The 22,554-nt window shown below is 42.2% G+C and overlaps 2 protein-coding genes across 16 annotated transcripts in view; one reads left to right on the top strand and one right to left on the bottom strand.

Annotated features, from left to right (window-relative positions):
• zmynd11 (zinc finger, MYND-type containing 11) overlaps positions 1-2,573 on the top strand; it is a 31,163-nt gene extending 28,590 nt beyond the window's left edge. For all 6 annotated transcript variants that reach the window (XM_084912850.1, XM_084912854.1, XM_084912848.1 and 3 more), the window contains one exon: positions 75-2,573. In XM_084912850.1, coding sequence (XP_084768976.1) covers positions 75-197 — 123 coding nt within the window. In that variant the 3' untranslated portion in view covers positions 198-2,573. The remainder of the gene's footprint in view (positions 1-74) is intronic.
• Positions 2,574-5,441: 2,868 nt separating this feature from the next.
• Positions 5,442-22,554, bottom strand: part of LOC146368809 (disco-interacting protein 2 homolog C) — a 201,714-nt gene continuing 184,601 nt past the window's right edge. For 6 of the 10 annotated variants that reach the window (XM_084912842.1, XM_084912844.1, XM_084912845.1 and 3 more), the window contains 13 exons: positions 22,160-22,281; positions 21,169-21,280; positions 20,873-20,982; positions 18,801-18,931; positions 18,382-18,550; positions 18,116-18,286; positions 14,755-14,784; positions 12,368-12,429; positions 10,452-10,509; positions 10,288-10,362; positions 9,359-9,533; positions 8,862-8,985; positions 5,442-8,448 (listed from right to left, as the gene is read on the bottom strand). In XM_084912842.1, coding sequence (XP_084768968.1) covers positions 8,196-8,448; positions 8,862-8,985; positions 9,359-9,533; positions 10,288-10,362; positions 10,452-10,509; positions 12,368-12,429; positions 14,755-14,784; positions 18,116-18,286; positions 18,382-18,550; positions 18,801-18,931; positions 20,873-20,982; positions 21,169-21,280; positions 22,160-22,281 — 1,592 coding nt within the window. In that variant the 3' untranslated portion in view covers positions 5,442-8,195. Of the gene's footprint in view, positions 8,449-8,861; positions 8,986-9,358; positions 9,534-10,287; positions 10,363-10,451; positions 10,510-12,367; positions 12,431-14,710; positions 14,785-18,115; positions 18,287-18,381; positions 18,551-18,800; positions 18,932-20,872; positions 20,983-21,168; positions 21,281-22,159; positions 22,282-22,554 lie in introns of all 10 variants that reach the window. The other 4 variants (XM_084912847.1, XM_084912839.1, XM_084912840.1 and 1 more) reach the window with 2 other exon arrangements.

The raw sequence follows: 22,554 nt of genomic DNA, 5'->3' as shown, positions 1-22,554 counted from the left end.
ACTAATAGGAAAAAAGCAGCTGAGGTCTTGTTTACCTGTTTTTGTTTACCTTTGGCTGTTTTCTGTGCCTGCAGTGTTATAACTGCGAGGAGGAGGCCATGTACCACTGCTGCTGGAACACCTCGTACTGCTCCATCAAATGTCAGCAGGAGCACTGGCACGCCGACCACAAACGAACCTGCCGCAGGAAGAGATGAATGAACAAGCCCCGCCCCTACCTTACACAGCACGCCATTGGCTCTGTCCTCGCCTCCTCCTGTCAGTCAGTGTCTACAACAAACACAAACACTCTTCTCCCTCCTGCTTCTCGACTTGCCTTCCTGAAACTTTGTGGACCCGATGGTTTTTTTGTGCGTGCCGAGCGGTTTTGTTTCTATTATTTAATGTACCCATTGTATTGATTTTACTTTCTACGCTTTTATTTTTTCTGAACAGTGAACAGTTTGCTCAACAGCATGGCTCGAACGAGTTATGACCTCTTGTTTTTTTTCTTCTTCTTTTTTTCTTTTTTTTTACTGAAGTGCTAATTTTGTGTTGGAGAATGTGTTATTTAAGTGTGTAGGAACAGGTGAGCATTAACTGAATACATTTTATTACCTGACTTTTTAAAAGAAACCTTTTTCTTACTGTAAATGCAGCAAAGCGCACGCCGTCGATCCTACAGAACATTTAAAAAAGGTACCGTAAGCACCATCGCAGCATCAGACTGACTCCGCTTTCATACAGAAAACCGATTTAAAAAGAAAAAAAACAACAAAAAAAACATTAAATTGTGGATTAAAAGGCTCGCTGACTTTAATGCAATTTATTCTTTTCACGAATCGATTGCGGTGGATAGCACCTTTTACCATTTTTATCGAAAATTTTATTGTCCTAAACTCACTTATTGGGAACAGGGTCAAAAAGTCGGCTTTAAAAGATGCCGACCAAAAAAAAATAATCTTCCATGAGAGATTTTTATTGTAATTATGCACATTTTTGGTTTCTTTTTTTGGGGGGACTAGACTGTTGTTTGTTTTTCTTATGAGTTGGATAAAACCAGGAAGTTTTGAGTTTGTACTGAAGCCAAGGGGATGTACAGCAATCTTTCCTGAGCTGGATCTTAGAGAGGTTACATGATTTGACAGTTTTGTTGTTGGGTGGGTTTTTTTTTAGTTTTTTTGTTTGCACATTTCATTTTCTTAACAACCCAAATGCTTGTAATATTGCCAAAAAAAGTCGCACCTTTTGATGAACCTACCTGAGAACATCTGGCGGCGACTCCTCTCCTCTCTTCGCCCTCCTGCAGTGTATTTAAAAAAAAGAAAAAAAAAAAGATGTATATTTTCCGGAGCGTCATCGGTGTCATTTTTCTAGTGACGTACACTCGAGATTCCTCATCATTTCTTTTTTTTTTCCCCCTTTAATCTGAAGTGACTAGCTATGAGACTCTTTCACTGCGTATGCTGTAGTTGGTGGTCGGTGCCTGTTTCTTCTTCTCATCCTCTCACCCAGTGAGGCCACATGCATGTAGATAGTTTCATAGTTTTTTCATTCATTAAGGGAAAATAAGCAGGAAAAAACGACCAGACGTCTGGTCTCCATAAAGAAGTGATAATGGATGGACCAATATAAAAAATATGCAAATATGAATGATCAAACTTTTTCTTTTCCTCCCCCTGTGCTCAGTGTTGAGTGTTGATGTCTAATTACGGTGCTTAGAATCACTTTTTTTATTTAAATTCTTTTTGATGGGGCAATAAAATTGCCAGTTTTTAATGGGGTTTTTTGTTTGTTTGTTTTTTGTTTGACTGTTTCTTCAGTTATGAAAGATGAGAGAAACTTGCTTTACCCCAAGTTGCCTTTTTCCTTTAACATATGAAAAATAAGACGCCGTGAATTCTCACATGGTGGGCAGCCCTGTAGTTTCAGTGCTGTTCGCTGTGAACGAAGCCTCCATCCTTCCACGCTACAGAATCATTGTATGCACTACGTGCTGTGTTTTAGCAGTCGAATGTTTGAAGAGATCAGCTTTCTCCAACAGCAACATGCAATATTTGTCCCAATGAGCACCAGCTAATCAGGCTGTTACACTTTATTCTTTTGATTTTTTTCAAATAACAATAGAACATTTCTGTAACCTTTTTTTTTTGTTTGTTTGTTTGTTTTTTTTAAAGACAAAAAATAATTGTGGGGGTTTCCAGCTGTGAGTCATGAAAAGCTACACTAGTAGAAAATATAGAGCTGAAATGAGTTTAACAAGTCCGGTAAAGTGCAGTGAACACACCGACTCTGTTAAATGGGTTTCACTTAATCGGGCCCATTTTTCAAAGAAGAAGATTTCTGATGTAACAAAGTGGTTAAAACTTGTTACTGTGCTGGATGTTTTCATGTTTTTCTTCTTTATGAAACATCTGAGCGGTGCAAAAACACTGTAATAGAATCCTTATTTAATGTAGTAACTGTGACAAAATGCAACAACACAAACTAAAACGGAGCTTAAAATAATTTCTTCACTATAAAGTGCCTGTTTTGTTTGACCAGTTCACACAAATACTAAATAAGCTACGTACTTCTTACTTCTGTTACTTAAAGTGTTTTTGTAATTTTTTTTAACAAAAAGGTAAATTTATTCACCAACCCTCAAAAACCGATTTAGTAATCAACATTTACTTTATGTGATCTGCACACTTCACTGCATGCTACCATGTAGGGCGACATTTTTATGAGCTCTTACTTTTACCTTGAACAGCTTTTATTGTGAAATTGGAGGAAATGCATTTCATTAACAGGAAGTTTGATGGGTAGACTGGTGTAGCTTTTACGTTTCTAAACACAGCTAAAGAAATTAATAAAATCAAGATCTCGAATGTCTGCAGCAACAATCTCAAATATAACTTTTAATGATTTTATTTTATTTTTTTATTCAATGATCTTTTTGACTTTTTTGTGAGGAAACCATTTGGTGTGGACTTTTTTTTTTCTTCTTTTTTTTTTTTTAACCATCAGATTAGTCCTGTTTACTAATCAGGACACACAATTAAGACTTGTGTGAATTAATCACACGTCACCAGAGACGACTAAGATTTGTTGTCCCTGTGCAGTAGTTGCTCTGACAGATTGAAAGTGTGTAACACACAGACACAGCCTCACTAATGAGATTAAATCATTGTTGATTTTACCGTTTACTGAATTTGTTGATAATGAACCTAAACCGTGATTTTTGGGCTGCCCACTATTAGAGAATTTACGGTAACGGTTGTTCCTCTGAAACGTCCCTCAGACATGAAAACTCATTAAATCCTTTATGATGTGATGTGTGCGTTACTCCTGTCATGTTCTCATAGCTCAGTTCTCATCTTCAGTGCACTACGTGTAAATAAAACATCCTTCTGTCCCCTCCGTCATCTTATTTGTACATTGTAAATGATTTTTTTTTCCCCTGCGGATGACTGTTAGTTGTAGTTTTTTACAATCATATCAGGTGTGTGTGTGTGAGTGTGAGAGAGAGAGAGAGAGAGAGATTTAGTTATTGTTCTTTTAAGCTTCTTCAGTGTGTCTCAACATTTCAGCATCTCTTTTTAAAGCCGACCGTTTTCCGAACCGGACGCGGGGTTTGTGTTACACGTGACCTGCGAGGCTGCAGCTTTGATTTTTCTTTTTTCTTATTGTTTTTATATTTGTCCATCGAGCCATGAAGCTTTCGACGTGATTTTTATGTTAAACCTTTCTTTTTCTGGCCACGTGTAAAGCTTTGATGCCATTCCAGTTTGCATTTCTGCTTTTTGAACTGCATGAGTAAAGGTGTACCTCCAGCTCCTCGTTCGGTTTCTTCCCCTCACGTAAACAGAAAAGGCGTGATTGCACTCCTTCAGAGTAACGCAATATGACAATGATTTATATCCCCCTCCTCAATGCTGTTTTCAGCTTGAATAAGAGTGAATCGATCAAATTGTCCAATCATTTTTGCCTTTTCGCTGTTCTTATTTCGGGGTATTTTAGTACATGTGTACTACATGGATCCTCTTTGTACTTTAAGTACTTTTAGCAGGAATAAAATCAGTGTAAAGGTTTCTTTGTTCTCACTTCCTGTTGTTCTGTCCATATGTAAACTTTTACTCGTGGCTTAACATTTTCTATGCTCTTTTGTTTTCTCCCTTTTTCTTTGACACTTTAGCTAGCAATATGTATATAAATATATTCTATGTGCTAACATGGAGGAAATAAATGTATCAACAAGTTCTCCAGAGTCCGTTTTGGTTTCTTTTGAAGATATGATGCATTTCATAATGCAGGTTGTATCTAAGATATGCATTTTTACTTTAGTTTAATATTGTTTACTTGTTTACCAGTAATCAGGAACTATTTACAGTTAATCAGCATCATACAGAGTAACTATTTAAAAATGACTGTTTCTTTAAACTCAGATTTCCAAATGTGGCTGAAGGAAAACCAACATCAAGACATCAAAGGTAAGAATGATATGTGACATAATTCCCACAAAGCATTCTTGCGTCAGTAACTTTTGGTTTGGTTGCAGTGGTTTATTGAAGTGAAAATGCACTATATAAGCTAAAAGAGTTTGTACGATTTTAACGAACTTGGAAGTCTTTGTTTGAACACGTATTTTGTATGACCACCTTTATTCTTCATCATTACCTTTGCTTTGCTATCCAGACATGATTTTACTGCACTGGAAAAGTGTTTGGGATCACTGTCATCGTGAAAATAACCCGATGGTCGTGCTTGGTGGACAAAAGTCTGACTATAAAATTTGTGTTCTTATTGACGAGATCTCGAACACCGCGGGCTGAATCGGCAAAAACTCACAACCGAGTCTCCTGTTTTACAGGTACTGAAACTGTTGTACCTTTTGTCCTGACGATGATTTGAACCAAACTTTCACGTTTGGATTCATTGTTCCATCGTGGTGTGAAGTGCAACTAATAAGCATTCACACTCCGATGAACGCATCGGAGGGCAATTTGGGGTTCGTATCTTGCCCAAGGATATTTGGCATGCAGACTGGTGGTTCGATTCCTGGCTCCTCCAACCTTCCAATCAGTAGCTGATCTGCTCCACCACCTGAGCTACAGCCACCCCAACCGCTATGGTTGGTGTTTTTCATGGATTGAGGAGGGAACAGTGTTTTATCAACAAGCTGCTAGTAAAACTGCCCAAAAGATAAAGGCTCTTTGCTAAGTTGTGTTTCCGGGAGAACTGTAGCTCAAGACCACTTTAAAGAATTAAACATGTTTGTCTCCAAAATACAGAGCGACCTGCGCGGCTCAACACTTTTGCACAATACTATAGTTTTATGTTGTATAGCGTCTCAGATGTAATTAAGAATGTGGAATATTCATGAAAGTTTTCAATCAGCAACATTTTAAAACTCAGGAGGAATCACCGTGTGATGCATACAGTAACAACGTTGCAGAACAGCAAATAAGACAAACATCAAATTCTTGTCAAAATTGTTGAAATGTTTATTTAACTGAAAGATTTTGTCAACTCAAATAAGACATTTTTAACCTTAAAAAAAGGGACATACATTTTGCCGATAAAAGAAAGAAAAACAAACTCTGAAGAAAGTGCTTTTTTTTTTTTTTTTACTTAAAAAAAAAAATCCTGGCATTGAAACTAGAACATTCTCCGCCAAAGACGATGAAGAAGGCCCTCCTGCTCCGACCTCCCCGCAGCTCTAACGAGTTAAAGGGTCTCTGGCAAAAACACCTTTCTTCCTGTTGTGACATCACTGTATGAGCCCTGATTGATCAGTCCGTGTAAAAATATGAAGGACTTCCCACTTTGATATTTACAACTGCCACTTTGGGGTGATTCGCCTTTTCCGAGCCGGAGGTGATAAAATGAGTCCAACGGGCGCTGCTGACGGTCTGTCTGAAGGAACGTTTCGTTCCAGCTGTGAGAGTTTGAAAAGCGACAGATGTTCCTACTTCTGAACATTTTAAAGATCAGTAAACCTGTTTGTTCCCAGAGAAACGTGACGCGTGAAGAGTTCTGATCCAAAGGTGCCAACGACACCAAAAACAAGCCTGTTGTAATTCCCTCTAGTCGCCACTAGATGGCATCGAATCTCCTGACTCAGATGATGGATTTTCAAAAGACGTGACACCGGAGACGCTGTTTGTTTGTTATAAATTATTGGACTGCATTAGTCACGAGATCTGTAGTTCCAAACTGAAGTGGGCTAAAATGTAAACACAGCAACATGCTGATACTAGTGCCAAATATCGATATTTTTAGTGAAATACTTTGAATCAGTCTTCATTCTCCTGCTGATGCTTATAAACGAGGGGAACGTGATGCCGTATGCCACACACTTTATTATGTTACGGTTAACAGCAACGTAATGTGCCACTATCATATCATAATTTACTTTTCAATCCCCGCCTCTTAATCCCTGCTATCAAACCACTTTCCCACTCTCGTGTCTCTATCTGAAGGAAATCATTTCTTTGTCATTCTTGAGAGCGATACTGATATTTGAAGATTTAACAAACAGATTTCACTTACATTTGCTGTGTGTAATTTCATTATTCTCCAGCCCGGATGAGCTGACTCATCCATATGTATGGAGGGCATTTCTCCCACCTCTTCTTTAATTTTCATGGATCAGTATATCTAAAACGCTCCTCCTGATAAATCGGCAAACGTGATAAATTTGTCAGGATCTAAAATTTACAACTTTACTTTGACTGAGAGACAGTACGAGACATTTAGGCTTTTAAAATGATTAAAAAGTCAACAAAACAAAGTTGTAGATGAATTTTCCATTATTTACTATTAATCTAAAATGCTACAGCTACAGATATCATGATGACATCGTTACTGCGATGAACTTCACTGTAACATCGTGACAGCCCTGACACTCAATGCTCTCCATCCCCTTGTAGGCAAATAATTATCCCTGTGACTGAGCTGGAAAAGTTGCCCCAATAATAGATAGAAATCTAAAATAAAGGCAAATTCAAACAGAGCAACATTTCAATAACACCTAAACTTCTGATTCTTTACATTTCTGGCAAAGTTTTACTTTCATCCTCTGTTATTAGAAAAAGAGCCGACTATAAAAATAACTTTTGGGAACTTTTAGGGATTTGTTTTAATATTTAAGAGCATAAAAACAACGTTTCTGTTTATTCCCAGGACAGGATCAGAACTCTTCACACGAAAGCTGGAATAAAACTCGGAGCATCGCTTTTATAATTTCCATTTGACCGACACCTTTCAGACCAACGTGCAGACACACGGCCCCTCATGCTTCTGCTTTTGTCTGGGATTAATCCTTACGCTCATCTTCAATATAATCTATAATCATATATTTCTATGTTCAATAATAGGCTTGATGTGAGTTTGTTTCACTCAAGATAATACAATGCTTTTTTCTTTTTCGTAATATTAGCAAATATTCAAGAGCAAAACATTCTCGAATGTCTCGTCATATACTTCTAACAGAGAAACAAAATAAATTAAATCAGTTTCTGTTTGTACATACTTACATGATATGAATTTATGTGTTTAGCTTCGGTCGAAGCCGTTAGTTTGTACGGAAAAATAAACTGAGTTGAAGGCTGCAGCTGTTAGTATATGAAAATTAGCACGTTGACTTTAGCTGAGATGGGGCTTCAGAAAATAACGATTCCAAAACAACAAGAAAAATACGAAAGAAACGTACCTCATCGTAAAACCGGGGGGCGGCTGCGACGCGCTCCCCTCAGACCCCGCCCTCGTATCAAAACATATGTCGCACTTTGTAATGGTCGATATCATTTAGGTTTTTTTTCTCTTTGTGTGTAAATATCCTTTTCAAAAAAATAGCCTAAGGAAAGCAAATAACATGAAAATAGAGAGTGAGCCACACGCACTTTAAAAGCCGGGATCTTTCCTAACGATTGTCCTCTACTGCTGCGAGTTTTCCACTTTTCGGTAAACAGTCGGCACGACCCGGGGACCGCACTTCCTCTCAGACTGAGTATGACCTGAATGCAATCTAGATGCCAGCGCTGGATTCTGGGAGCTAGTTTGCAGCGGTTACGCAGCCTGGGAGTAAGCACCAAAATTCAGGGCAAAAAAGTCGACCACCTCCTCCCCCTCGTGCCGGAAACTCTGCCTCGGCTCCGCTTTTCCTTCCTTCGGTCTCTGGAGCAGAATTGTCTTTGCATCTTCCTCAATAATTCTTCAGCCACCAGGGGGCGCTACATGTTGTAGGCCACATAGATTGGGTCCAGCTGGTCGGCCAGGAAGCCGTCCCGCAGGTGCATCCTCTGCTTCTCCCCTCTGGAGTTGATGGGGATGACGCCGATGTCCACCACCACCACCACGCCCACGATCAGGTAGTGCTCCTCCAGCACCACGTTGGTGACGAGGGGGACCAAGTCCAGGGCCTCCTGCTCCGAACCGTCCAGCTCCACCACCACCACCAGCAGGTTGGTCCACGTGAACACCGCGCTGCGGACACACATGACGAAAACTTGAATTCTTGTCACCCCAGAAGGGGCGGAGTGTGTAATCGACGTGTTGGCAGCTCTCATCCACAGTTTTTAAGATATCACGTTCAAATTTGATGTGACAGCAGATTCTAATAAAAGCTCGATCGAGGCAAAACAAATGTGAAAACCTGGAATAACTTTATTCTTCAAACTTCAAGACAATGTACTAGGCCTCGGGGGACATGAGTACCTAGGCTGGCGAAGCATTTGCGTTTGACCTTGATTGTTAGCGTCCAAGGTTAAAGTTGGTGAAAAAAATGTCAAGAAACCATATCGAGTAACATGTCATACGGAAAGGCGTGGCGAGAGCGGAACAACAAACTCTTATTTTTTCATAAAGACACTATAATGTCATAATTGGCTGCTGCTCACCACTCTGTGATGCTCTTGTGCGTCCTGATGACGGAGGTCTCGATGTCGATGGGGTGGTAACGCATCCCTCTGAGTTCCATGGCTTCCTCCAAAGCACCGACCACGTACAGGGCATCGTGGCGCTCTGTGGACACGAACAGATTTCCTTTCAAGCCACCATGCTGCGCTTTTAGATTAATGTACGAGTCATCAAAGCTTTTAACGTGAACGGTCTTCCTGCACAGATTAAAGTCGCAAAGTAAACTCAGCGTTTTCTGCAGATGCTCAACATGTCTGAATATCTGACTGTTATGAGCTGGAAATAAACATTTGAGTGTTTTAAATATCAGACTTGATCTCAGCAGAGAGAAAGAGCCAATCAGGAGGAGCCGGCAGCACTTAAAATCAGCGCTGAAGCCGTTTAATCGTTTCCTCCTCGTTGTTGTGCGAGATCATTAAAGGTCAGCCGCAGCCCCATTAACCACGTCGACCGTGTTCGACGAACGGCCCGCTCTGACCTCCGCTGGCGTCGGTGAGCTCCGTCCTGCGCAGGAAGCCCAGGTATCCGGTCCGAGCCCAGACGGTCTGCGTGTCTCCAAAGCTGAGCCTGGAGTTGAAATGGTCGGACTGCAGCGCCTCGTCCCCGTAGACGGTGAAGTAACCGCTGGCGTTGTGGCCACTGTGCACCCAGATCTGCAAATGCACAAATAATACAGCAGAAAATAATCATCAAGGGATTATTTTCTCTATAAAAGTCAAACAGATGTGGACAAACATCCATGTTTTCACTTCATGTCCCAGATTCTTGTCATTTCCACTTGCAGAGCTTCCAGGAGAAAACAAACATAAGGCCCGGGGGCCACAATCAGCCCTGCAAGGACTCCAATCTGGCCCAATGGAAAATGCACAGGAGGGGGTACATTTTGAGCTTTTTACTGATAAAGACCTCCCCCATGGCCATTCATGCTAAACCAAAGAAATGAAGTAATAGATAAACTATTAAATGACAGAAATATTCCTGTTTTCCACCATCTACCAAAGGAAACCTTTTAAAAAAACATTTTAGTGAATTAGACAAAGAATATCAGGCGCACCTTTTCTACTGAAATTGGTAAATATTAGGTTTAATTGACCAAATTCAAGTGAGTTTAAAAAATGTAAATATTTCAGGTTAATGATCACTTTCTCTGCTGACCTCAGTTTTTCAGGGATAAGATATCAGATGGTGCATAAAGGCCATCTGGGTTCTGTTTCATGCACTTATGAAAGTTGAGTCTCTTTTGTGTTCATTTAAACAGATAATTCAAAATAACCCCCAGAATGGAAAGACTGATGCTCAAACACGATTGGTCAAAGGAGCTTGGACCAAAGTCCGAAAACCAGAAGCCTTTTTATTTTCACGTACAAATATCTGTTTATAGAGAAGACCATTAAAGCTCAGACAAACCTCTCCCAGATGTGACTCTCCCATTGGTCCCTTGGTCTCTGGGTTGGCGATGATGATTCTGACCCCCGGCAGGATCTGCTCAAAGAGAGAGACGCAGATCGAGCAAAGACCAAAAACAGCTTGTTTGAAAAAGTTAATAAACGTTAAATTTAAATAAAACTGACCTTCCCGGACTCCATCAGTGGCAGGCTGTGTGGCGATCCCCGCTCTACGAGTCTGACCCTGCAGAGCAGACAAACAGGGACGTTTCTGTTAGCGTATTATCTCTAATCAACATCCCATAATCAGGATTCTGGACAGGATCTTAACTCTGACTGTTGACCGCTAACGGCTAATGTTGATGTGATTTTATGTGATGTGATGTAAAAAAACAAAAACAGAATTGTGGGAAAAAGCTGAATCAGTAAAACTAAAAATAAAGCAGGACGAGTTGTTTGTCAGACTGCAAACACGGAGAGCCTGTGGTAGACTCGGGCCAGCTTAAATCAGCAGTGATTACATGTAATCATGCACACTGACAGTTATATTTATACACAGCGGGATTGCACGGCCCTGCTGCTTCGTGTGCTGCGACTTTTCTGTGTGGAAATCAGCAGACACAGGCTGAGCACCGTAATGACGGGCTGCATCAGGGAGCAGGAAACTGCGTCTGGGGAACTTCAGGGATGAGTAACAAGCTCCTGACGAGTTCAAATTAATGCATTTTTCAGTTTGTGCCGGTTTCTTGCTGGTCGTTTCGCCGTTGTTCCTTTAATCCTGCAGGCCCTTCTCGTCAGAGATGTTTGAATAAGTCCGAGTCTCGCTTGTTATCTCGGATGTGTTTGTCCATCTTCACCAGCTGGAAAACTGACAGCGTTTCTCCTCTGAAATCTGACACTAATGTTGAGCCCTGGCTGGTTCATTAAGAGTCAGAGCTGTCTCTCTGAAAAGCAGAAGTCTGGCAAAACAAATGGCGGTGTTACCCAGCAGGAAATGTGACTCAGACTGGGTTTGATGGGTTTTAAAGTTCACAGCTCTCACACTGTGGAGAGGCTGTGAGGGTGACAGTGTGCATGTCAAGCTGACACGCCTGAAAATGTCATATTGTCTCAGAGAAACTTCCAGCTTCTCATTATATTCAGACTTTTTTACCGTCAGCCTGCAGCGATGCTTCCGAGCTGCAGAGAATAAGCCTCGCATTACAATAACAATCGTTGCTGAGCACTTTATTTATTCTGAGAGTGCTCGCCGAGTCGTGTTCTCACATTCACAAACTTCACGAGCGAAGCGGCGCCGCTGAAATCCCACAGGACACCGGCTGAAGACTTTACAGCACAGAATAGACTCTGTGTCCGTGTGAGAGTCGACGGAAAACAACATCTAAAAAATACACAAGGCTGGTGTTACCGACTCCAGCCGAGCACGAAAATCCATCAGCCTGAAGAAACGTGAGCCATAAAATAACTGGAAGAAAATATTTTGTGTTTGTTGAACCATCTGACAATGTATTTTTTAAATTAATCAAATATCAGTCTGGATTTATGAGTTTGATCATATCTTGTATCATATTTTTTTAATTTCCTTTGGTGAAATCAATAAATGAGAACGCTTACAGTTACTTTAGTTAGACTCTGCCAAAATGTTACAGAAACTGTCACCAATAGGGGAACTGCTGAGTTACAGATGTTCTTTATCTTTTTAGTTTTAGAGTTAAGGCCACTGTAAATACAAACGTGCTCTTAGTGAGGCCTCAGTCACACAGGCCCCTAACAACCTCCCACTGACAGGGAAATTTTCATCAGCTGCTTGATGAGCGGCTTCTGACTCTCACAAAGTTAAATTGGACACATGGAAGATGCTGAGAAGCACTGAAACAGAGGACGGTGAAACCGGAGCCCAACTGCTGCAACACACTCTGAATGTGTCTCCATTTCCAGTCTGTGTCACGCTTCTCAGTTTCACTACTGCTTGGAGAGCAGTTGGCATCTTTCATGCAAATTACTGGTGACCAAAGCAGTCGTTAAGAGGTTTCAGACACCGAACATCTTTCTGCAAAAGTATCTGTTAAGCTTAGTTCTAACAAAGCAGCAAGGACACTTACCTGTCATGTCGCAGCGCCCTCATATCAACATAAACAGTTGTGGGGTCAGGTCCTGAGGTGCCCTGAGGAACACCAGCGAGAGAAAGTGTGAACACCACAGACTCACAAAACGTCCTTTTTATTCAAAAAAGGCTTTTTATGCAAAAATTGCTACAGCTTATCGACTCCTAGCAGACTGCAGTGGATGCTGTGTGGTGCATTTGTGGTCATAAAGAAAAGCTTTACCTCCAATGAAGGAGGGACGTAAATGTTTTGGGTGGGAAGGTGGGAACCCGACCCTCTACAGCAGGGGTGGGGAACTCCAGGCATCAAGAGCTGGTGTCCTACTGGTTTTAGTTGTTTCCTTGATCCAACACAGCTGATTTAATTGGCTAAATTACCTCCTCAACAAGTTCTCCAGAAGCCTGGGAACAAACTAATCATTTGATTCAGGTGTGTTGACCCAGGGTGAGATCTAAAACCTGCAGCACACCAGCGCTCGAGGCCTGGACTTCCCCACCCCTGATCTACAGCATTTACAACAGGGTGAAACGATCAATGTGGGAGCAACAGCAGTGATTGTAGAAGGAAAGTCAAACAATTTAAAAAATAAATGCACATCAACAAACTTTCTGCAAAGTCAGATTCTACCCGATTGACATGCAAACGATAAAGTAAAGAAGAAAGGGGAAAGTGATTAGTAGCTGAGCGATTATTCACTGTTTCTAAAGTACACAGAGGTTGCACAATACATGCATTCAGTCAAATCTCTTTGTGCCGACTACTGTACTCTGAATGAGTGAAATCACTGAAGAAAAATTAAGACAGAGAAAAAGGACGAGATTAAGGATCCCCCCTCTCCAACCTCTCTCCTCCTCCACCATCCATCCCTCCATTAATCCGGGATTAAAAACCCACCACCGGACACACAGCGGCATCCTGGGAGTCTTACGCCCACACACCCACAGTGCAAAAATGCAAACGCGCTCTCCGAAGAGACTTCAGGCAGTGACCGCTTCAAGAATATTCAGTGATTTATTGGCAAAGGGAAATTTGATTGGAACAGGCAGAGCAAACATCCTTTGGTGCTGGACTCACTAATAAGTGTGCAGTCACACCACAGAGAGGCACATGCACATGTATCCTTGCACTGTCACGTATTCGTGATTTCTGGGAGTTAGCTGCAGCACTGAGCTGCTGCGGCTAACGAGCTTGTTGATAGCAGTGGAAACGACTTGATGCATTCTCAATCATCCAGGAAAGTAAATCTCCAAAAGTGGATTCTGATCATCTGGACGTAGCGTTTTGTGGGAGAAACGTTTGGTCACTCGTCCAAGTGACTTCTTCAGTCTCAGCTGACTGCAGGTTTCTTCAATCTTATAAACAGTACATTTGCATAATGACTGAAACCAGCCCACTGAAGGAACAGTTCCTTCCACTGCATTGATCAACAACCACTGTGGTTGTTGATCAATGCAGTGGAACTGACCTCCCAGCCCATGATTTATCGCTGTATAAATAAAATTGAATTTTTAATATATTCACTGGTCTCATTGCTTTGAATCAGAATTATTATTATCTACTTTACAGTCTTAATAATTTATTTATATGCAGTAGTTTTATGGCTACAACCTCTATGCTTTTTCCATATAAAGGAAGATTTGCTTGCATGTTTCTATGATGAAAAAAAATCGAGCCATACATGCAAATCGGTAGAATCATAGATGGAAGAAGAGAAGTGAAAGCGGGAGCGGGTGACTCCAGATAGAGACGAGGGGCGTCACCCGCTGATTACACTGGAAGACAGTTTCCTAATGAGTCTTTGGTCTTAATCACTAGCTTTCTTTGGTGTAGCATTTTATAAATTATGGCCTAGTTTAAAGTAAAAGCAGGGCGCGGCTAGCTTGTGATCGATAAGTCACTGTTGTCTGGGGCTCCTCTCCAGCCCAACTAAAGGATCTAGTTCATAAATTTGTGGGTTATAGCAGAGTGGCTATGCTGCTTTATTTGATCTATTCTAAGATGGATTTTATTGCAAATGTTCTGCTGTTTGTTCTTTTTGTTGCTGGGAACAGAACAGATGTCAATCATTTGTATTTATAATTCATCTGACTGGAGACGTGTCAGCTGTGAGTAACACATCTACAGATTTGGGGTTTTTCTCCTGGAAAGTGTAATAATTCATCTCATGTCAAAGTTCAGCCAAAATACTGAGTGGGGGAAATCCACAGAGTAAAGCTGCTCCAGTGTCCCTGATATTGACTAAGTGCCGTGAGACCCAGCCAAGCATCTCTTAAACTTAGATCTAAAGCCATCTGATGAGAGGTGTGCTGGCAGGCAGTGGGGTGGTGATGGTGATGGTGGCGGTTATTGCTGTTGGGCGGGAAAGGTTGATGGTGGTTCCCTACCTGGTCGGCAAGTTTTCCCAGCCTGTGAGGCTACAGCAGCAAAGAGGGGGCGGAGGAGGAGGAAAGTGAAGGGGTAGAAGAGGAAGTAAAGAAGGAGGGAGGGTGGAGACAAAACCAAGTATGAGAAATGTGGGTGGGGTTACGCACAAAACAAGGAAGTAAGAAAAAAATGTCAAAAGGGTAAAACTCAGAAAACCAAAACAAGCAGTAAGAACAGAAAAGAGTCTTCAGCCAAATGTTAGTCTGCTCATTTAAAGCTGCCAAACAAAGTTAAAGCTTACAGTAAGTTAGTGTGTGACGATTTCAGTGTTACGACTGTGTTAGCGTGCGAGTCTGCAAATTAAACTCGCTGACGATTAAAAGGCTAAATTATATTAGAGTTTCATATCTCCCCATAAAGTCTGTAAAATCGTTATAATATAATAACTTTTCTAACAATTCGTTTAATTCCTAAAACCTGACGTGGCTGAAAGCTGCAAATCAGATCTGAAATGTAAAAGCAATGATCAGCTTGAAATGGAGGATGGTCCTGAACCTGAGACATACAGGAAATGAAAAACCACTCTGCAGGTGAAGAGGATGACACTGGCTTTTTGTTTTTTAGTGTCCAACCCTCCGACTGCTCTGGACGAATGCCCCGCATCTGCAAAAACGGCACATTCAGACGTTCTTGCATTGCGGTCCAAACACTCTTACAGGCTTCAGCTGAGCAGGAGTTGCAGAAATCCTTCAAGTGATAAACGAAGCTGTGAACAAAACTGCACTTCAGCAGAGATCGGCTAGATTTGCTGACTGTTAAAAACTCGTTAAAGGCTGGATATCTGTGATCTTTTATTGTGGGGAAATCAAACATCTTCGACTTGTTCTCGGTGTTTACCCAGCAGACCTCGAAGAAACAACAGAAACACCGAGCACAGAAGAACTGCTGTGAGAGCTGCTCGACATCTTTCACACTTTGTAAAAAATATAATTTTTCATCTCATCTGCTTGTTTACATCCACTTGTGATGAACATGAATGACCTGTTTTGGAAAAACAAGAATAAGGTGCACAAGCTGAAGTTTACGAATTCCCGCCTGGGGCGTCCGTATCCAGTAAGGGTCCTAGGCTAGACCCCCCCATGTCTAACCAAGCCTACCTGAAGCAGTAAGTCATACCGGCTCAGATCAGGTGTTGAGGAGCCAGGGCACCCTGAGGAAGTGGCTACTGGAACAAGAAGGCAATAGACGAAAATAGAGAGCGTGTTGGAACGCTACTACACAAGTAACCCCAGCAGACGGGGTTAAATGGAATCTTTGATACCCAACAGAAGGGGTACAACAAACATGCTACGATGATATCATCACCCCCACCCCGAGACTGGGTACAAGCCCCAAGTGATCGTTGAGTTACAGTTTTACCAATGCAGCACTACGGACAATACCTGCTAACCAGCTGATCTACACTGCTGGAGGCTGAACTTGGCCGCCGCTTGAAGAGAAAGCGTTAGAAGGCAGGAGAAACCAGCTGTTCCACACAGTGGCAGGGAAATAATATGAGACAGAGCAATACTGGAAGAGCACAGGACAAGCTCAGTGGATCTAACCACAGCAACCACCCTGAAGAGGCTCTAGTAACCATCACAGTGGCACATATCAAAGAAAGGGACAGACCCTGACGTGGTCCACACCTACGTCGGTCCTGAGCTATAGCTGTTCTGCATAGACAGTGAGATCATTAAAAAGACTGACTACGGAGTGGAGCAGTTGGAGCAGTTGTCAGCCATATAGATGACATGTACACATCGAGCTGTATGCTAAGAGTGAACGAGACATCGATTCACACCACACATGATAACGAAGACAGGGAAGCAGTCAGAACTGAGGGGAGTGAACTACCAGAGAGTGGTTAAAATAGTCCTTAGCAAGTCGCAACTCAACCAGACCGTGTGGCAGCCATCAACAAGCTTTTGGCATCATCCTGGCTGGATATTCCCAAAAAGTTGGAGTAGATGTAAACTTCTGACCACATCTGTAGGTCTAAGACTCTTTAAGCTTCGCTCAGGGGCAAACACTAAGAGACAGATATTTTAAAATACTGCATCTTCAGTCATCTCGACTCTTCTTTGATTTCATTCTGATACGCAGATCTGGGGACAGTGGTGTAAACGCGCCGTTCACCAAAGATAGCTCAGAGCTTATTATTCAGACCTCACCATACAAGCAGTCCTACAGGTACTGTCATATAAGGAAAAACATGAAACACAGCAGTCGGATGAATAAACCAAACCAAGCCAAACAGCTTCCTCTGACTGGCTTTCCCAGAAGATCTCACTGGAGGTGATCAATCCGTATTACTGTAATCACTTTACAGTATTTTATACCAGACAACCGACTGAAGCACAGGATCGAACGTTCATATTCCTTATGTTTTGTTCTTTTTCAAATTTCCAAGTACGTGCGGCTGTGGCATAGATCCTCGACAGGTGAAAAACAGGAAAGCTCCACATATGTTCTTTGACATCTTTAGGAAAAGCTTCTTTAAGATATCAACCGTGCTTTGTGCCACGGTGCCTGAAACGTGACGCACGTCTGCTGGTTTACTTCAGCTGGACTCGTCAAACAGTTCAACATTTCTCCTACTCCAGCCTGTCAAGGTGTAACGCATCAGACCGTCGTCTGCGCTTATGATGGACTGACAGTGACGACCATCTGCTCAGCCGAATAACGGACAAAATCCTCCTTGTACCTCGTGGATTAAAGTAGACGAGCAGATATAACCACAGCCTCGGTTTAATGTGATTTATCTGCTGTTAAGTTGAATTTCCCTCGTGTTCATCTGAGTAGGACAGAGTTAATGTCGTTGGAACAGATATTTGGGGGAGTTTCCACCCAGTTTCACACTTTTCTACTTAATGCATAATAATTTCTGATGTAGGGATCAGAGAACTGTGGTTAATGGCTTAAACGCAAGAATACCCTTGTATCATTAAATATGAAAGGATAAATTCTCTGATACCCTAAACTCTGCAAAATCTCAGGCTGTCTGATCTGCACATACCGCAGTCATGTGATGACCATGATGTAAATCTTCCTTTCTCAGTTACAAACTTCTAACATTGGAGTTTTTACATGTTTGAGTCCTCGTTTGAATCAGATCTTAGTTTTTGTTAATGAGAAACTTGTTTCACATGTACCCAAGCTGCAGATGCCACAGTGAGGGTTAAGGGTGCTTCCTGCAATTCTTTCTTGAGGTCAAAATACCGAATATTGAGCACAACAGCTAATAACAAGCCTGTCCTAGAAAAAAAACCCCAGCTAGGTTCTTAAACGTGACACCAAGAAATGCTCGAAGGCAAAGCAGAAGCAGGAAGTCGGACAGACCTGCAGGCAGATTGCCAGGTTGACCCTGCAGCCGAAGGAGGTGCTGACGGCTCGGGGGTGGAGTCCCAGGTCCTTGAAGAGTTTGGAGAAGGACTGCGTCAGGGCTATCCTGGGACGCTCTTCTGCTACAACCACGCAGGTCCTCACTCGAGACAAGTCCAGCCCTCGAGCCTGACGGGACAGAAAGGATTTCACAGTCAGAAGGTTTGTCGGTCGTTAAATTCAACCAAGGTTTCCGTGACACGGAGCCGCCCGCCCCGCTTTACCTTCAGCGAGTCCGTCTGCAGGCCGAGGCCTTTGGTGCAGAGCTCCATGACGCTGTAGGAGCAGAAGGTGTCGCGAACTTTGTACTGACTGACGGCTGACAGCCAGAGAGCCGGGTTCACTTCCAGCTCGGACGGAGGGATCAGGATGGACTGGTGACCTGAGTACACACTGCAGAGAGGAGAGCGCTGAGTACGGCGAGACTGCACAGTTACATGATTAAAGATCTACAAACATGTCAGTCATGAATACAAAGGAAAACACAAACTAGTGATTATTAATTATACTGAAACTTAAAGAGCAGAGAAAACAGAAACAACTTGGTCATATAAAAGCCTCAAACAGGAACATTTAGAAAGTAAGAAATGCTAAAAACTTCCATTTTAGCTCTAAATAAGAACTAGGAACTACGATTGCCGACCTGCAAAGGCACCAGAGGACAAAGCCCAGGCCGCAGTACGGGTCCAAGCAGATGGCGACCTCTCTGGACGGGTAAAGCTCACACTGCAGCTTGATGGAGCGGCAGAAGGCACTGGTGGCTGTGTGAGACATCTGCAGGAGAAAATCTCACATGAAAATCTTCTTCTTTGTCAGTGCACTTTTTACTAAAAGAATTATGAAAGTAGGCTTGAAAACTCTGTGCTGTTTATTTGTTTCAGTCAGTGGAGACCTGTGGAGATCGCCTCTGTGCTGCTGGGAGGTTTTTCAAGCAAAACTGAGAATCAGCTGTGGGGGGGTTTTTTCAACTTGGAGCAAAGAAAATCCAAAGGATGAAGACAAACCTCTTTCACTGGTTGAGATAAAAATGATTAATGAACTAAAAGTGAATTAATTAGCATAACAACAGTCTGGAGGCGGCAGCGGCCACGTGAACTGGCGGTCTTGTTTGCGCCCATTGTGTTTCGGCACCAGTTGCATCGTTAATATCCCGGCTTTGACTGATTTGCTCATTAAGCACAGTAGTTAAACATAATGGACGGGAAATTTAGCAGCACACGAGAAAATACGCTGGCATTGTTTCCTCCTGTCCTGCTTTTCCTCTTTTTGTCATTCTGATTAGTGTGTTTTTCTCAAAGAATTCATTAATGAGGCTTTTGTGTGTGTGTGTGTGTGTGTGTGTGTGTGTTGCATACACTCACAGCTGGTGTGAACAGTATGAGAATTAGCATTTGTGGCAAACTGAGCACAAAACAACGAGCAGAAAAGAAACAAAGACACGATCGCACCATGTGAAGCTGTGTGAAAGTAAGAAGTGGAGGTTTGGTTTTAGGTAGGAAGGTTGGTGGTTTGATGCCTGGCTCCTCTAGTGTCCTTGGGCAAACTAATGAAGTTGCGTAAGTACTTGTCCAAAAATATGGCTGCAGCAGTGTCAATCGTTACTTCAGCTGTGCTGATGATTTGGGGAGAATCAAGCTTACCTCCACCATGGAGGTCAGGAGGATTCATTACCTTTTGGAGATAATCAGGATCTCAGCAGCAAGAGAGCAAAATTTGACATTATGTGTCATTTCATCACAAACGTATCAATAGATAGATATGTTCCTTGCCTCGCCTCTGGTGTAGTGATTGGAGGAATTAGATCCCAGACACAAGCAGCAGGAGTGAGCTTCCTCTGGACTCTCTCTTAGAGACGGGTGAGGAGCTCAGTCACTTGGGAGGGACTGAGCGCACAGCTGTTTCTCCCCCGCATCGAGACAAGCTGCTTGAGGAGGGTTCAGACCTCTGATTAGGATCTCTCCTGCATGAACTGTTTCAGGCATGTCCCGCTAGCAGGAGTCCTCGGGGTAGACCCAGGACAAGCTGGAGAGGTTTATATTTCTCAGCTGGGACTGTGGATGTTATCTGGACTATCTTATCAGGAAAAGCTGTCTAATTAAATAATTTGTTAGTTTGTGACATTTTCTGATATTCTTTTCGATCAGCAAAACTTTAGGAGACGAAAAGTTTACAACATAACTTCTTTTACTGCTTTTGTTTCTTTCGATTTTATGGAAACAGATTTTTAAGTTTACGTTCTCTCTCTGTGAGCATCCGCAGGCAGATTAGAGGCCAAACAGGAAAATGACTTCACTTCACTTTCACTCAGACGCACACCAGATGAACAGCAGCAACGAGCTGAGCACAGGATGGAGGTTTGTTTTACTGCAGTGAATCAATAATCACTTTAATCTTTAAAATGTCACCACCATCTATCTGCTCCCCTCGAACAGACTTCCAGGCTGCGCTGCACAAAAACACGTCAGCACTTCCTCCTGTTTTAAGTTTTTCTTCAGCACCACACGAATAATAACAGAGTAAAAATCTCTTCTTGATAGGAGAAGAGTTTCAAAATAAAAGTCTCTGGCTCTCCTCCAAACCATGTGTTTTTCTGCTGGGAATAACTGGAGCTGTGCTGCTAATGTGGATAAACAACATTAAATATGCTCATCATTAGCTGTGCGTTGGTGTAGTGTGTGCACATGTCCAAGCACGAGTGTGTGAGTGTGTGCTTACTTTGACTCCAGCGAGCATGCCGGTGGTGGAGACACTGAAGTCCAGGTAGGCCAGGGTGTCGGGGTTGGACGGTTTATACAGCAGAGGAGGTTTCTTCTTTGGCAAATCGTCTAAAGGAAACAATCAATTTTCTCACGTCAGAGCTGATGAATTATAAAATACGCAGCTTAGTGTTAGTTTTATTACTCAGTCACTGTTTTTTTGTTTGTTTGTTTTTTATTCACATAGATCACCTGTTCATTAATCAAACTGTGTTTAATCACTTGCAGGTTGCCCTCAAAAAACACATCGCCTACCTGTGTCCATGACAGGAGGCCAGGTCCGGACATCCACGGCCGCCGAGGCTTCTTTGGACCTCAGCAGTTTAGTGATGACCTGCGTGGTCATCACGCACACCGACCGGCTCACCTGCACGATTCAGTGCGCACAGATCATTCATAAAAAACAGATCAGCAGTAACTGAACGACTCCAACAGTGTGGAGAAATAATCGCTCCTCAGCTCAGCTTCACCTCCCATTATTCACACGATTCATCTGTTCACTTTCTTTTGGGCTGGTTTAATAATAATAATCTTATTATAATGATCACAGTGTATGCATGCACGTCTGTCCTCTAACTCCTCCTAAACATGTCATTCATTCTGGATGAATCCTGGAATATAAACTGCCAAAGGTGCCAGGATATCAACGTCTATGTAGCTTTTGGAAATCATTTTTATAACACTCAAATTAAACAAATTATGTCCACGTTACAACTATTTCGTTGGCATTAAGTCTACGTTACGACTTTCAAGTTCTGTCTGTCCCGCCTGAAATGCACTCCTGGGCTTTTCAAAGTAAAACAACAGCTTTTCCAGAATTTTATGTTCTTAAGGTCGTAAAGTTCTGGAGTGAGAATCTCAGGAATGAATATAGTAAATATTAAAAGTTTTCAGTTTTAAGTTATTGTGACTACATCATCTAAGAAATCAATATCTTTTATATTTACAGACACAGAAAAGTAGATTTGTAGGTAATTTGGCCTTTACTTAAATGAACAACTGTCTGTGTGTTTCTTTTATCATTTTAAACCCTCGCCTACATCCACATGTCAGGTTTTCTTAGAAATTCCTGCATTTGCTAAGAATAAACTGCTGAAGCTGTCAAAATATTCTCCTTAATTTTTAAATTAAGAAAACAGGAAGTGAGGTGAAGAGGGGGCGGTGACTTGCACCTACATGATCATTCACGTTTTTCTCAAATACTTTAAACACAGTAGTGATTGGAGCCGTCACAGTGTTGGTTTACCTCCACGATCATCTTGACGGTGGGCAGCGTGGTGGCGATGTTTTGCGGGTGAGGCGGCCGCACCGTGATTGGCACACAGCCGGCGTAAAGGCAGCCATAAAACGCCACGATGAGGTCGATTCCTGGGAGAGGACGTAGAGATGAGAGAAGAAATAAGAGGGGATGAATTAGAAGAGAAAGGAGGGTTGGAAGAAAGAGAGGGGAGAATTTGGAAAACTTAAATAAGTTGCAGGTATTAAGGTGTCGTATACTGAGCGATGGACCCTCGGGGCCGTTAATTGAACGCAGCTTTAAGAAAATCTGCTTGTGTCGGGTTGTTTTTCCTGCACGGCTGCGTCTGTCCTACTGTGATGGACACGACGCGCTGTGTCTCAGAGGGTAATTACACTTCCTGC

Source organism: Perissodus microlepis, chromosome 18 (assembly GCF_051167445.1).
Source record: "Perissodus microlepis isolate ML-2025 ecotype Zambia chromosome 18, ASM5116744v1, whole genome shotgun sequence".
NCBI classification, from domain to species: domain Eukaryota; kingdom Metazoa; phylum Chordata; class Actinopteri; order Cichliformes; family Cichlidae; genus Perissodus; species Perissodus microlepis.
This window is presented reverse-complemented; position numbering and strand designations above follow the sequence as displayed.